Source organism: Falco biarmicus, chromosome 8 (assembly GCF_023638135.1).
Source record: "Falco biarmicus isolate bFalBia1 chromosome 8, bFalBia1.pri, whole genome shotgun sequence".
Taxonomy (NCBI): domain Eukaryota; kingdom Metazoa; phylum Chordata; class Aves; order Falconiformes; family Falconidae; genus Falco; species Falco biarmicus.
In genome coordinates, this window is record NC_079295.1 from 23,958,654 (window position 1) to 23,973,502 (window position 14,849).

General features: G+C 38.3%; 1 protein-coding gene across 5 annotated transcripts in view; it reads left to right on the forward strand.

Moving 5' to 3' along the window:
- The window catches only part of COBLL1 (cordon-bleu WH2 repeat protein like 1), an 86,388-nt gene that overhangs the window by 21,971 nt on the left and 49,568 nt on the right, over positions 1-14,849 (forward strand). For 2 of the 5 annotated variants that reach the window (XM_056349135.1, XM_056349137.1), the window contains exon 1: positions 12,105-12,213. The exons of 2 other annotated variants lie outside the window; for them this stretch is intronic. In XM_056349135.1, the coding sequence (XP_056205110.1) occupies positions 12,119-12,213 (95 nt within the window). In that variant the 5' untranslated portion in view covers positions 12,105-12,118. Of the gene's footprint in view, positions 1-12,104; positions 12,214-13,848; positions 14,033-14,849 lie in introns of those variants that run through there. One more of the 5 variants, XM_056349139.1, reaches the window with a different exon arrangement.

A 14,849-nucleotide genomic window follows, 5' to 3' on the forward strand; every position in this document is an offset into this window, starting at 1 on the left:
TGTTTCTTTTATACATGAGAATGAAAATGTTTTAAAAAGGATGTGGTAGGGCTGAATGTAGTATTAAGGCTTTTTCACAGACATTCATTCATTTTCTCATAAGTTAATACTGTCTGTCCTTTCAGAGGAGAACTGTTTAGAGATTTTGCCATCTCAACTTTGATAAAAAGTTGTGGTGTGAAGCAAATTCTTTATTTTTTTATGAAAATGCACATGCTTTATGCAGATTTTTTCTTAATTCATTTCAGAATGAACTGACAACCCCCAAATATGTATCAATTATTAGAGCACCTTTACAACAGCGTTCTTGTGTTCATGTTCTTAAATACCATTTAATGAATTTGTAAAATCTCCTGGTATCTCTGCAGTAGAGTACCTTTTTTAAGATGTGATTCATATTCCAGGGATGTTTGTGGCTGGACAATGCAATGCTTGAAAAACTAATGAACCAGTCTGCTGCTTTATACAGATGGGATTAGATATGCTCTGATTTGCCTGGAAAAGAGTAAGAAGCCAAATAGTTTCACAATATAGCCTACCTGCAGTGCCACCCTGTGGCTTTTATTTTCATGGCTTCTCTTAAAACTAAGCAGTTTCTGTTCCCTCATCCCCAGCTGGAAGATTACTTGTGAACTTCTAAACTCTCTGTATTCGTGACTGCAGACCTGGTCTAACCAGGACAGTACAGCACATTTCTTTGCCTAACTTTTGTGAGATGGCATTATTTTTGTCCCTGCTGAAACCTGCTTAGATGGAGAACCAGAAAGAGGATTCCTGAGCAATATTGGTTCATTTATGTACTGCATCAAATTGCTAAGCAATGGATGGTTTGGTCATTGAAATGGAAAGATCACATTGGAGCTGGAAAGCAAAAAATGTGTCAATTCACAGTAGTAACTTGAAGGAGCGTGTTAACTGGTCTCATCTGTTCCAGCAGTGCTACGTATGCATATGGTTTATTTCCAAGTAGTCAGTTTTCTAGAAAGATGGTTTCATTTTAAAATTAGACTGTCTAGGTAGATGCAGCATTTCTTATGGAGATAGTTGATATTATTTTGCATTCAAGACATCTGCATTTTTGTTGACTTTAACTGAAGGATGTCAGAGGGACTTTGCTCTTAAAAGCAGCATTATGCTTTGAGGGATATGTTGTGCTTTGCCTTGCACCATTTTGAAGAGTTGCTCAAATCCTGGTGGGGTAGGTACCTTCAGGTTTAAGACTGTGGTTTTCATGTATAGAAAGTAATACAATGTTGAGGATATTTCATGCCAAGTAAATATATAGGAGGGAACTTTCCAGCACTTCACCTGCCTGGCCTGCCTTGAAGAGCAGAACCTCTTTTCTTCCTCACAGCCAGCTTAGTTTTAGCACCATCTCTGGATGAAAGGCAGGGTTTTTCCTGTCGGTCTTTTCTTCCTGCCTTTCTGGCAGGGAACAGAACAGACTTTCTTGCCCCTTCTGCTTACGTGGCAGCAGTAACATCATCATTGAGTGCAGGTGTTGGCAGCAGCTCCCTGTCATACCTCTGCAGCCCACACTGTCCCCAGTGTACCAAAACCTGACGGGACACTCCCTAGTCCAAGGAGAGTGTTTGGCTACATTTTTGAGTGTTTAAAATAGGTGCTTTTAATGTTTGAAGAGTTTTTATTGTAATGCTTTGAACATGCTTTCAGTATTTTCTTGCTACAGAAGTAGTTACTTCATGAAATAAACTTTCTATGGTTTCGTTGCTCTGCTGCTGCTGCCTCAGTTTCCTGGCTTTTGCAGCGCACCCGCTGCCTGCCGCGGGGCTACCCGTGCTGCGTGGAGGCTGGGCCAGTGACTAAGGGGACAAGTCGAGTCTGGGCTAGCAAAGCCTTGGTATGTGTTAATAGGGCACTTCTGGACTTTGGCATCTTCACTAAGATCTTTCTATTTTTCTATAATAAAAATGTAAAATGCGAGAGCATGGTGAGTATCAAGCTGTGTATCTAATGTGTGTAGGCTTTGTCTGATGAGCAGATGCTTACATCCACGTTTGTGTCCCAATTGCAGAAGTTACATGTGGCCTTTTCTAGAAAGTGAGTATTTCTTTTTCTGCGTTTCATATATCTTGCTTGTAAACAGTAAGTAGAGGCATGTGAATGTGGGCTCTGAGTTCTTCCAGAATCTTAAAGCCAGCAGTAGAAATATCTGGTACCACAGTCCGTACCTGTAGACTGTACTGTTTGTTATGTGGGGTTGGAAAGTCTTACATAGTGAGAATTAAAAATGGATTTCTTTTTCCAGTGTGGGAGAAGGATTTCCATTCTTTGGCAAGTGTTGCTCTTTTTTAATTATTTTAATCTGAATGCAGTGTCTAAGCAAAATGTTGAACAAAAGGCTTTAAAATAGTTAAAATGCTGTACTTTATTTTTATAAAACAGTTTTAAGTGGTTTAATGCTTGCAATTAAAAAGATGCTTTTGGAAGCCTGGATTTCTAGGTAGTAGCAACTAAAGTTAGAAGATGTGGATATGAGGGAAAGTCACAGAGACATTTTCAATTGCTTGTCTTTAATTAGGAAGCTTGTTTGCTGCTTTTGCCACACATCAGGTTTCTGTAGTATTGGGCAAGTGTAAACTAAAGTGTCAGTGATTTGAGGTAGTTATTGCAGAATCTCTTCAGGCTGCTGTAAACTGCAATGGAAGGAACAAGTTCATGTACTTTAGATCTTGGGTTTTGTTCAGTGGGTGTTTTTTCAAATGACTCAAATGTAAGTCACGGACAATTCTGATTACTCTTTATTAAAACAGAAAACAGAATACAAAAGCGTACATATACATGTACATTCTTGTGTATCACAGGTCCTGGCTTGAGTCCTTCCTTTGTTAGGATTTTGGCTAGCAAGATGCCTCACTTCATACCCTAGATCACAAAAAGACTGCAGTTTTATTTTAAGAAAATGCATTTAAAACATTGCACTTGGTGTGATTCAAGTTCTGGTAAGACTTCAGTGTTGTGAATAAAAGCCTTTTGGTGTCTGTGATGGCACCTCATTTCATTGGGAAAGAAAATCTGTACTCGCTGTTGTGAAAGTGAAATTCATGACCTTGCCGTATGCTCTTCCATGTCTTTTTAATAGGTACCTTTATTTATATCTTTCTTTATAAAAATATTTAAACAGTTGTCACATGAGCTCATCTATAAAACTGTCTTATCTTTAGGAAGCTTTATGAAAAGATGCTTTCTGATTTTTATGGACAATCCACAAGGGGAGGGGAAAAAAAACAAAACAAAAAATCCCGCCCCCCCCCCGTTGGTATATGCTATTCCTTCAGTTCTTTGATACGCTAACTGGGACTGTTTGATAGAAAAAAAATATATGGCAGAAATAGCCACCTAAAATAACTGTTTGTCTTTCTGTTGAAGGCTTGCAGAGTTTACAGGGTTAAAGTAGAACACTGAAACATAAAAACTTGGTGTATTGTATGCCTAAGTTTAGAAGTAGATAATATTGGCTAAGCAGACCAAAAGTTCTGTGGCTGGTATATTGCTCTACAATAATGTAATGTGATTTTAGCAGCCCATCAAGAAAACGTTTGTGAACTTGCTATGGCATAGGAGGCCTCTTACTGTATATGTCAATATTTTCCTTTTTCTCTCCCCCCCCTCCCTTTTTTTTTTTTTTTTTTTTTGGTCCAGCAGAACTCAGCTTTGTGGAACTGTGCTGTTGGCATTTCTTCTTTCCTCCTGCTTTCATTCATTTTGTTCTTTGTAAGCTTTCTCATTTGACAGGATTTCAGTATTTGCACTCCATACAAATAGAAGTGTTTGAATACTTATATCACCTTTTTTTTAATCTTTTCGGAGTCAGTAGAAAATAAAGCTGACAGTCCTGCTCTGCGAAGAGCTTATAAGAACTTGGGATGTTTTAACATACAACATATTGTTAAGCATCTGTTTTGTACTGTTGCACAGAGGAGATGGTCTGTACAAGTAGCATATAGCACTGTGTGATGAGCTGTACACCCATGCAGTATAGGGTGTTGTACCTAGTTTCTAGAATATCTGGTTCATCTAGTAGCAATTTCAAGGAGTCTATGAGCTTCTGTTGTGGTAGCACAAGGAAGGTTTCCACATTCAAGTAGGTGTTCCAGCAAAATATTAGAATGGTGGAAGATGAAACGTGAGCTCGATAAATTTTTGCTGATGCAAAATATGGATTTTTTTTTTTTCCCTACATGATAGCTCATGGCAAGAGCATTTTTCTAGGATTAGACTGGAATATAAAATAAAATAAAATACAATATAAAAATAAAAAAGTAAATTCCCCATTACTAGAACATCTGTAATAGAGATTGAGTATGACTAGAACAATTGCACTTCTGAATATTACTCTAGGGTTATGGTTTGAAGCAGACAAAACTGAACTTGAGCCTTTTCTTTTTTAATTTTAAATCATAATGGTGCAAATAGCACTTTCAGGGTGCTAACCTGTTAAGTTTCATCGTCTTGGAGATATTTTAAACTGTTTTGTTAATGGTACCATACCATCTCTGCTATATTGAGAACGAAGCCTGTATTTTGGAAGACATTTTCTTCTCTTTTCTTCAACGTTATTTGAGCTTTCTTCTTTTGAATGCTAGAGAGAAATCCCAAACAAGCTTCCCCTCCAGAAGCTGGTGTGGTACACTCCCAGTTTAGTTGTCTGTGATACTGATTCCAAAGATAGGTGCTTATTTGAATTAAGAAGTTTGTGTGTGTGCCTATTATGTAAGAAGGAACACTTATTTTTCTTCCTCATTCCTGTCTTATGGGTAGTAGGGTACCTGAGGCATGTTCTTTCCCACATGCCATCTTTGCAACCGTGAACTATTGCTGCCCAGATGATGTCTTACCCCTTTGGAACACAGGCCCTCCTGTAAATAAATTTCAGTGCCTGTAAAAGAAACTTAGGTCTAAATGATTTGATATCATCATTAAAAAGGAGGGTTTTTCATTACAAATTTTAGTATTGATCCCAGTGTGATTAACTGTATAATTTTTCCATTGTCTCATGTTTACTTCAGTTTGAGGAAGTACCCGAAACTTGCATGACAAAGTTATAACTGTAGAATAATGTTTGCTTTTGTTCTTTTTTCTATTGTTTTGGTTTTTTTTTCTTTCTTTGTAATTTATCATCTGATAAGCACAGGAACTCAAAAGATGGAGAACGCCACCACTTACATAGTTCTGAAGAACAGAGTGGGGGAGTGCTGGATGAAGCAAACACAAGGTGTCCTTGCTTCACAAACTGTTTAGCATTGAAATATTGCAATTATTTTTAACTTTTCATTTTAGGAGAAGAGTGAGTGTTACTGAACTTGAGCAGAGGTACAGATTTTTAAAAACAGGATTATACTACGTGTAAACATTCAGAACAATGTAGTCTTAAACCTACATCTGAAGTCCTTACAGCAACAGTGTCATAAAAAGATCCATCAAAGTACAGTCTATTCAGTAAAGGAATGGATGTGATTATGAAAACTTGTATGTGAAAGTGGATCTGAGAGTTTCCAAATTAAAGCATGGGATTTTCCACAAGAAAATCATTGTGGGAGCTTTATTTTCTCTGTCATTTTTTATTTTTTATTAACTTCCTAGGCCTCTGAGCGTTTTTTAAGGAAGCGCAGTAACTGTTTGGAACTGTAGTTCTCGGATCTCCAAGAGCACTGCGTGTGTTTTTTGCTTGTCTGTTTTTGGGTACATTTGATTGTGGAATCCCATAGTGACATTTTAGTGTTCCAGAAAGTCTTTGTTGTGCGCAGCTACTGCTTCTGCTGGTTAAGGACGATAATACTGTTTCAGTTCTCCTTAATGTTGTATAAATAAATTAAGAAGAAATGGGAGGGCTCCAGAAACTTACAGAATAGTCATAATAATCATGTGTTTGTTAAATAATAAGGTGTTTGTTAGAAAATCCGAATTCTGTTTCCCTGCGGTTCTCTGTCGTAAGTGATTTTGAGGGCTTAAAAGCTACTTTTGGCATTACAATTTTTGAATTGTTGTATGCGGTCCCTTTTTAACTATGTAACTTCAGTCACAGGTCAAGTTCTCCACATTATGCTCCTCTTTTGTGATGGCTTGGCAGTAGCTGTCCTCTTTTCAACCTCTAGCACCGCAAAAAAGCGGTACGGTTGTTTCCCTTGGTCTGTGCCTGGTAACCTGCTATGTTCTTGCTTGTACCGGAGTGCTGCGTTTTCTCGGTGTCGATTTTTGGTGATGGCAGTTAAAGAAAAAACCCAACAATAATATTCAGTAGTTTTGGGGACCTGGTTCTGCCATGCTACCGGTTTCCTTGTGCCATAGCACCATGTGGGTATCAGTTACGGGGCGTGGGTAGGGCTCTGTGCCGCAGCGGGAGTCCTGCAGCATGTGGTGCCATCAGTTAGTAACCAGCGTGTGGATTGCTAAACCCCAGAGGGCTTTTAGCTGTGAATACCACATCCTTCACTACTATTTTAATCATACTGTTTAATTTACAGTTAATGTGATGTCTGTGTTAAAGCAGCAGCTTTGTTTACAGAAATAACCGGAGTACAAGATTTGCGGTGATTCTTTTTTTTTCTTTTCTTTTTTTCTCTTTCTAGATCCCAGATTTAGTGATACCTTGGTGTGCTGCTAAGCATACGTCGTATTTGAAGCTTTTGTGGAGGATTATAAACTGGGATTAAAAAAACCCCAGGAATTATTTAAGCATTAACCAATGATATTATAATAACTTTGTAGCAATAGGCCAAGAGTTGTTGATCCTAGCTTTTCTGTAGTGTTCCATGTAATGCATGTTTGAAGAATTCTGTAAGTGTAAGTTAGTATCTCTAAAATAAAACAAGCTGAAACTTCCCAGGGGCAGCTGAATTAGGCCTGTTCATGGCTTTCCTGCCTACACACTCCACTAAATAAAATAATTCAGTTGTTCCACAAACAGAGGGAGGGTTATAAAGGTAGCTTTACTGTGACATCAGATCTTTCTGGAGAGCTTTCCCAGAAATGTGAATATAGTAATTATATGATTAAACAATAAGGAAACTTTTTGGGTTGTGCACTTCCTCAGGCTATTAACCTAACCACTAATTAACCAACAGGAAATTCCAGACCTGAAAGTTTCATTATTGCTATGCTAAACTGTGAAAATATAAGTGTGCTAATGAGGATTTCATTATAGCCATCTGTAGCTTGTTTTTAAATTGTGTCAAAGTAGGAAAAACATAATATACCATCTGTTACCTAGCCATATCAAGTTGACATGAAAAATATTAGAAAAAAAAAATAATCCCCCTGTTGGTAACCTCATTTGTCTCTTATTTCTTATATTTTATTTGTGGCAACCATGAGTGCCATGGCAGTACTACAACCATAGTAATGTGTTTCTTACCCCTTAAAGGATGTATTTTGTTTAGTTTCCAATGTCTATGTTGTAATTTCAATATTTGGGGAGATAGAGGTGTTAACTTCCCAAAATGGTACTTTCTAGGCAATTAAGACCCCTCAGTTTCAGTGTCATATTCTCAAATATGTCTGAATTGCTAGAAATCAGCAGCTGAGGATTGTCTTGCCATTTACAGTTCTTTTTGGCTTTAAGTATATAAAAACTTCTGGATTAGTATTCTCTCTTTCTCCAAATAGTGAATGTGAATTGAAGCTTCTTGCTTTCATCAGACGCTGGAGGTTTTGCTGCTCCTTTTACCTTAACCCTTGTGTTACTCTATGGAGCTTAATCCATACAGAATTTTTTAAGTCTCTTGATTTGGTTCTCTTTGACCTTAAAAAGGAGGGAAGTTGTAATGTATTACACGCATGTGCCAAGAACTATTATGGATTCTTAATTGTCAGATGTTTGTAGTTATAATGCAAGTCGAGCCTTAGGTGAGGAGGAGATGGTGGTCGTGTGGAAAAAGTTACAAAACCTGCTCTTGGGAAGAAGGCTGGCATAGAAGAAAATACTAAAACAGCTGTGGGGCAGTGGGGCAGATCCTTAGCAGCTGAGATGAAATATGACTAGGTAAGATCATAAAAGTGCTAACGTTTGTATATTACCTGTTGTGCTGAGAAGAGAAAGCAGTGGTCTGTGATGTGAAAATGAGGATGAAAGGTTGTAATTGAGATAGCAAGGTGGAGAGGTCTCGCAGCAGTTTAAGGGAAGTCACGCTGTGGACAGGCAGCCCAAAAGGTGGGCTTGTCCTTTTGTCCCCAAAAGTTTTCTGAGTAGGCACTCTCTTTCTGTACTGAATTTGCACAGCAGCTAGGACAGCTTTGGTGGGGGCTCTTAAGAACTACCTCAGTATTCAAGATAAACTCTATGTTTGGTGGCTGAACTTACAAACAAAGTCTGGTTTTCTGCAGATTGTGATGCAACAAGAACACTTAGAATAAAATAAGGAACTCTGATATATCAGTATAATACAGTGTAAATGTCTTAATGCTGTAAAAATATAAAAAGAATCTAAGTGCTGTGCTGACTAACTGAATGAGGAAAAGTCAGCTGGCAGTCTTCCTGGTCCTTCAAAAGCTTTTGCTAGTCTCTAACCTAAAGCCTTGTAGGAAAATTGAAGAAACATGACGTAAGATGGTAGACCTTGCATAGCTAAATAATTTGCCCCAAAATAAGAACCAGAGGTATGGGAAACTGCCTACTATGAAAGTGAGGGAGGCCACCTTGGAGTTCCACAGGGATCTATGCTGGAACTCATAGTTCAACATGTTAATAATCTAAAAAAGCGGCTGAATGACAGTTTGGTGACAGTAAACATTTATTATACATAGTAATGAGAGGAGACATGACTCTGAAGACTTGCAGAAGGATTTTGCAAAAATAAACAGATAATAAAATGATACTAAATTCACTTCAGATAAATTTAATACAAATCAGTTTGCCATGTGTATTAGTAAAGGAACAGAGAAGAAAAGAGAGAAAACATGATTAGGTCACTGTATCTAAATCTATAATGACATTACAGCACGCAGTTCTGGTCTGCCATGTCCAAAAGGAAATAGCAGAACCAGAGAAGGTTCAGAGAGGGTTGACAGGGATGGTCAAAGGTGTGATACAGTTTCCATATAAAGGACATAACGACGTGGGCTCTTGGCTCATGTTCTTACATTCGCCATTTGTACATGTACCAGTTTGTTGTGTTCTAGCCGTTCCAAGTAAGTAAAAGGAGAACATACAACAGAATTGTCTAATGTTGCTGCATAAAATCCTCAAACCAATGTTAAATAATGGAAAAATAATTGCCTGCCTTAATGTTGAGTGATTATACAATTGATAATCAACTTTTGTTGTTGATGTGTGACTTGCATAAGAAAAACAAGTTCTTGGTCTGCTTCCAAGCCATTTGGAAGCCTCTTGTCTATGCTCTCTTCTCCAGTTCTTTTTGATAGAACGAAAACTATTTGCCTCTCCCTGGAGACTTGAATGTGTTGATCCATCACAGATAAGATGTCATCTCAGTAGGTACAAAGGAACTGAAGAAAAGGAGTATTTAATAAAGCAGCAATTTAATCTGGAAGAATGCCTATTTTTAGTCTAGTAATCCAGGTTTCCTGCTATTATTGCTGCTTTCAGACTTTAGTTTCTCATGGATATTATTTTTTTTTTTTAAATAAATAATTACTGTTTCAGGGTTAGATTAAATATCAGATAGTTTTAAAAAATAGTCTTTTGTTTATAACAATAGAGACAATAGGTTCAAAGAGCTCCCAACTTTACAGATGTGTCCATATTGGGGTTTTTTAAAAAACAGATAGTAACTCTGACCAGCTTTTCCATATGCAGATAATGGATACATACCTGTTGAGTTCTAACAGCCTATTGGGCTTCTAGAGTTTGGTGGGTGGTTTTTTTTTTTTTCCCTGCAATGCAGAAATACTTGATGCTCTGAGAAATCACAGACAAGTGAATCTGAAAGTATTAAAGATCTAAAAACGAATATTGGGAAGCTTTTGTTTTACTGCCCTCACTAGTATGCAAATCTTTGTATCCTTTTGGTCTTGGAAGCAATTCTGTGAATTAAAGAGCATGAAACCTCTGTACTAAAAATGTGACCTATACAGGGACCTTTTTAGAAAGTGTTTTGTATTTATCGCTATAGTGGCAATGTGTCTGGCAAAATTAGATTGTTTACTTCTTTTAAAACATACACACAAGAAATAAAAGAAATTCCATGTTTATGATCTGTTCACATGCATTCCACTTTGCTGCTGATACTAGTCAGTTGATGATTCCTTTTTAGGGAATGTTTGCTAATACAGCAATGCCAAGATGAGTAATTTAAGTAGATGCATTATGGAAAAACGAGAAGCATTTTAATATGCTAATCCTAAAGAAATTCTAACAGAACATTTTAATTCCATTCCCTTCGATGATGCATTGGTAGGTTTGTTTTTTTTTCCTCCAATGCCCTGTCTAAGCTCTCATCCCACCCCATCTTTTAAAACTCCACATTTTATGTTTCACAAGTTTTCTAGGAAGTTACAAAAAAGAATAAAATAGTAGTAGCCTATGTTGAGTGATATCGGTGGGGGGAAAAAGTAACCTCTGTAAGATGCAGGGGAAATAGCCAGGTACATACTTGTAGAAATGGAAAACATTTCCTTTCTTGCCTTTCAGGTTATCTGAAGTGTTGGGCACTTGCTTATTGTGGTCAATAGTATTACACTCCATTGGTGACTCTCTGAATGAAAAGCACATGATTTTTCAACAGTGATAAAATTACTGCTTAATATGTGAAAGCCATAAGAAGGGAATTGTAAGTAGATAGTGTGTAAGATTTATTACCTCAGGATACCAGGAGGACAAAAAATAAATCAGATATTTTTTTATTGTGACTATAAGTTGATTATTTCTAGCTACAGCCCTTAGACCCAGATAGTAATTAATGCTTCCAAGTGGAATTCCTGAATGTTTTGTCCTGTTCAGGACACACTAGCCATAGGGAATGTGTTGGTATTTTAGACAACATCGATACCCTGTCTGCACTGAAACTTTTATTACTGGTGGTCTAGTCCTGCAAGCTTGGCTGCATCTGTGTTATGGCTGTCCCCAGCTTTTTAAGCAATTGAAATTGCTTCAAGGATTTCTGTGCTTGTATTCTTAACTCGGAGTTTGGTCGCAGAGTGCAGTTGACTTGGAACACAACCAACTGATCTGATGGTTTCATTCAGCCTTGTGTTAGGTAAAACAAGAGTTAGATTCCTGACTTGTCTGACATAATGCGGGATGAATGCTGGTGACGAGACTTCTCAGGTAAAGAGGCTATATAAGGAATGGTCAGTAACTTCGCTGAGCACATGCACACTCGTGCAGGTGTTACCCTCTCACTGAAGTGGTCACCAAGCCACTTTGAAATACTGTGCCCTGATCCCAATCCAGAAGCAACATTTACCAGTGATAGAGTCCTGCAGGTTGTTGCTGTTGATGGTAGTGCGTTAACTGCATCCCTTCTCGGTCCCTGAGCAGACTTAATTGTAAGCAGGCCTCCCATGACTGTATGCGTTAGGTTTGACTTTGGGAAGAGGTAACTGAAGTGAGAATTGCTTTTAAGCAGCTTCTGTTTTTAATTGACAGTGAGGTCAAGCTTCTATAAATTACCCTACTTTCAACCACTGCTAAGTTGTTTTTTTGTTTTCTGGATAGCATAAATACTGTACTTCTGTTTGTGAAATTGATTTGTCAGGATCTTAAGCTTCAATAATTTTGTAGGTAGTACTGATGATCAAATTAACTGGATGTAAGTGGGAATTTGCCTCTGCTATTCCACTGCTCACTAAACTTTGCCTTCCTGAACTGTTTAGCCGGGTGTCTTACAGACAGAGAAATAGGGAAGGCTAAAAAGCATCAAGGGAAGGAAGAGTGCTAATTCTAAAACTTCCCATTGAAGTTGTTTTGCAAAAATGAGTGCAGAATACAGGATTGGTTTCTTTGTATGGTATAAAGCCACAGAAGACATAACAAAGCTACTTAATACTCTTTTGAATTGGCTGAAGTAGGTATGTCAGGATTAAGGGCTATACAAATCTCTAGATGTACTCTGTAGGCCGTTTGGTCAGGTGGTGGGATTATAAATAGGTAGGCTTACTGATGTCACCAGCAGCAGAAGGGAACAACAGTGAGCTTGCCATGCACACGCACACTCCGTCCCTTCTACCTACATATGCTATTGAGAGAAATTCACTTGATTTTAATGGAGAAGAAAAACCTGTGTTATTTTGGAGGTAAGCAGAAAAGTAGTGTAATCAGTTGTAGCTGTTCTTCCCTCTCCTTGTGTGGATGATCAGCAGAATGGCTGCAGAGCAATACTTGTGTAGGTATAACACAATAACAATAATTTTGTTTGCTATACATGGATAAAACTTTGACCTGCAGAACTGTTTTGGTTGCTGTACATGGGTTTCTGGATGCGTTTGTTGATGTGAAGTGACACATATTTTACAAGACTAAGAATGCAGATGTTGGTGTTTACACAGCGTTTCCTTGCTGCTCTGGTTGAACTTAGGGTCCTAACACCTGCTGTGAGGAAAAATATTTACCAATAATTACATATCTGCAGCAGCATTTAAGTCATTGTTTTTTGAGGAAAGGGAGAATTTGGGTGTAAGGCAGAACATAAATTGCCAGAACTCATAGGCCTGCAAAAAGAAGGAAGAATTAATGTCTGTTGTCCTGTTTTCAGGTAAAGTATGTAATTTTTGTACACCAAGTTATGAAGGCTTTTTTTTTAATCCCATTTCTGGCTCAAAGATGAGGATGTATAAAGACCTAAAAATTTATCACTGCAGATGGACTACTGAAATTTCAGTGGTGCATTTCTGAGTATAGAGGCTGTTGCATGTTTTATTTTGAGTTGATGATGGGGGGCCTAGAAGCTCAAATGAGGTTACTGAGATTATTTTAAATGAGAAATGTTGTTATTTCATGCAGACTGTAAGGCTTTTCCGACTTTGTCTTTCATCTGATTTTGATCTAAAATTTTGCTTGGAAAAGAAACATTACTTGTTTGTAGTAACCTGTAAAAGTCAACGCCTTTAATGTTTAATATAGTAGAGTCCTTGCTGTGTATTCTGTGTATTTCTTGAATATTATATATCACTTATCATGGAAAGCATTTAATCAAATTGGTAGTACCTAAACAGACTAAATCCCTGAATAGCAGCAGAATGCCAAGATGCACTTTGCTTACCGTAACAAAGAAGGAATTTAAGAAATCTTGTTCCGTTGTACCTCTTGTAAAAGTCAGTACTTTCTGGCACTGAATTGTATGTTAATATATGTTAACAACTCAGCAGGGAAAAATACCGGGTGTAAACCTGTGACAGTGAAATTTGAAAAGGGTGGGGGGGTGAATACAGGAGCGAAGTGCAGCAGTTAGAGCAAATGATTCATCAGCATAGTTGTAGAGGAGTTTCTCTACGTTCCCCAGAGCAGACTGCTGCTGCTGATTATAATCACTATAAAGGTTAGTAAGAAGTATGCTTTTCCCTTTCCTAAAGAATTTTTTCCTACTTTATAGTTAATGCTGAAGTCCTGTACCCTTTTTTCAGAAAGAGCAGAGGCTTTCTGACAGAAGTAATGGGTCATCCAGAATAGCTCTTGTGTTAGAACCATCGTGCAGGGAGCCAGCTTTCTTTGAAGGAGTATCTTCTTTCTTCCTTGCCTATTGCAAGAATCCAGTAAGAAATGAGTCTAGGGGATGTAGAGTGTGCAGAAGAAAGTGGAGAAGGGGGCTAAGAATAGCTCTTGTATGTAGAAGGGGATGAGTTTGGGGAGGAAGCAGCATCCATTTGGGGCCCTGAACTGGCAGCCAGTGGGGGAGCTGAAGTAGGTAGGACAAAGGGCAGGGAGCTTCCACTACCGGCGAGAGCAGAGGTGCTTGTGATAACTGTTGGTCGTCTTACGCTGTGAAGAGAGCTCGCATAGAACTTCTGGCTGTGCTCTGTACCCATCACCCCTCACACAGTGCATAAGATATCAGGCTTGGGCTCCAGCACAGTGCTGACATGTGAGGAGGTACCAAATGCGACCCTGTTCCTGAAGGTACGAGGATTTCCCACTTTGGTTTCTGAGGAGGATGCAGGGAGGGGAGTGGGTGTTGAGGAAGAAGCTGTGAAAGATGGGCAGGAGAATGTGGTGGCACGTAGGTACACAAAGCATTTGTTCTTCGTTCTGGAAGAAGTGTTAGCTTGAGATGCTCAGTGCTTTTGTTGGGGGAACTAAAGCTACGTTGGTCGTACTCCAGGAGAAACCTCTTTATTACATTTTGGCTTTCAGGATATTGGCTGCCAAGATGCCTCTCTTGCAATCTAGTAATATAAATGCTTGGTTTAGTACAATTTCTTAGCCTGAACTTTTTCATTTTCTGTCCTGTAATGATCTAGGGTACATTATTTGCTGATGTAGTTGTGTAGGAATTCTCTGTCCATTCTTCATGTGTCACACAGCATCTGTGTGCATATATATATAATTTATTTTTTAAGCTTCTTGTTCAGGATGGGAAAATTTCAGTGCTTCCCATTCCCTTCCAGTGCTTAATGTCGTGTCTGTTCTCCAATTTACTAAACCCTTCTATTTCTTGGTTATGCAAACATACAAAACATTTTGAAGTGTTACCCAACTAGGTAGCTAAAGGACGTAACTGCAAAGAGCAAACTCCCGAATGGCTGAAGAGCTTTCTACAAGGGAAAAAGCTTGTTCTGTTCCAGACACCTGCATGAAAAACAGAAATTAGCTGCAGCGCTCTCCAAACTTACCTTGCTGCGCTTGTCTCAATTATTATTCCTGTATCTGAATCTTGAGTTGGGAAAGGGAACTGCTGCAGTTGAACTCAACCTTCTATAGCAGCTTAAAGGAAGAG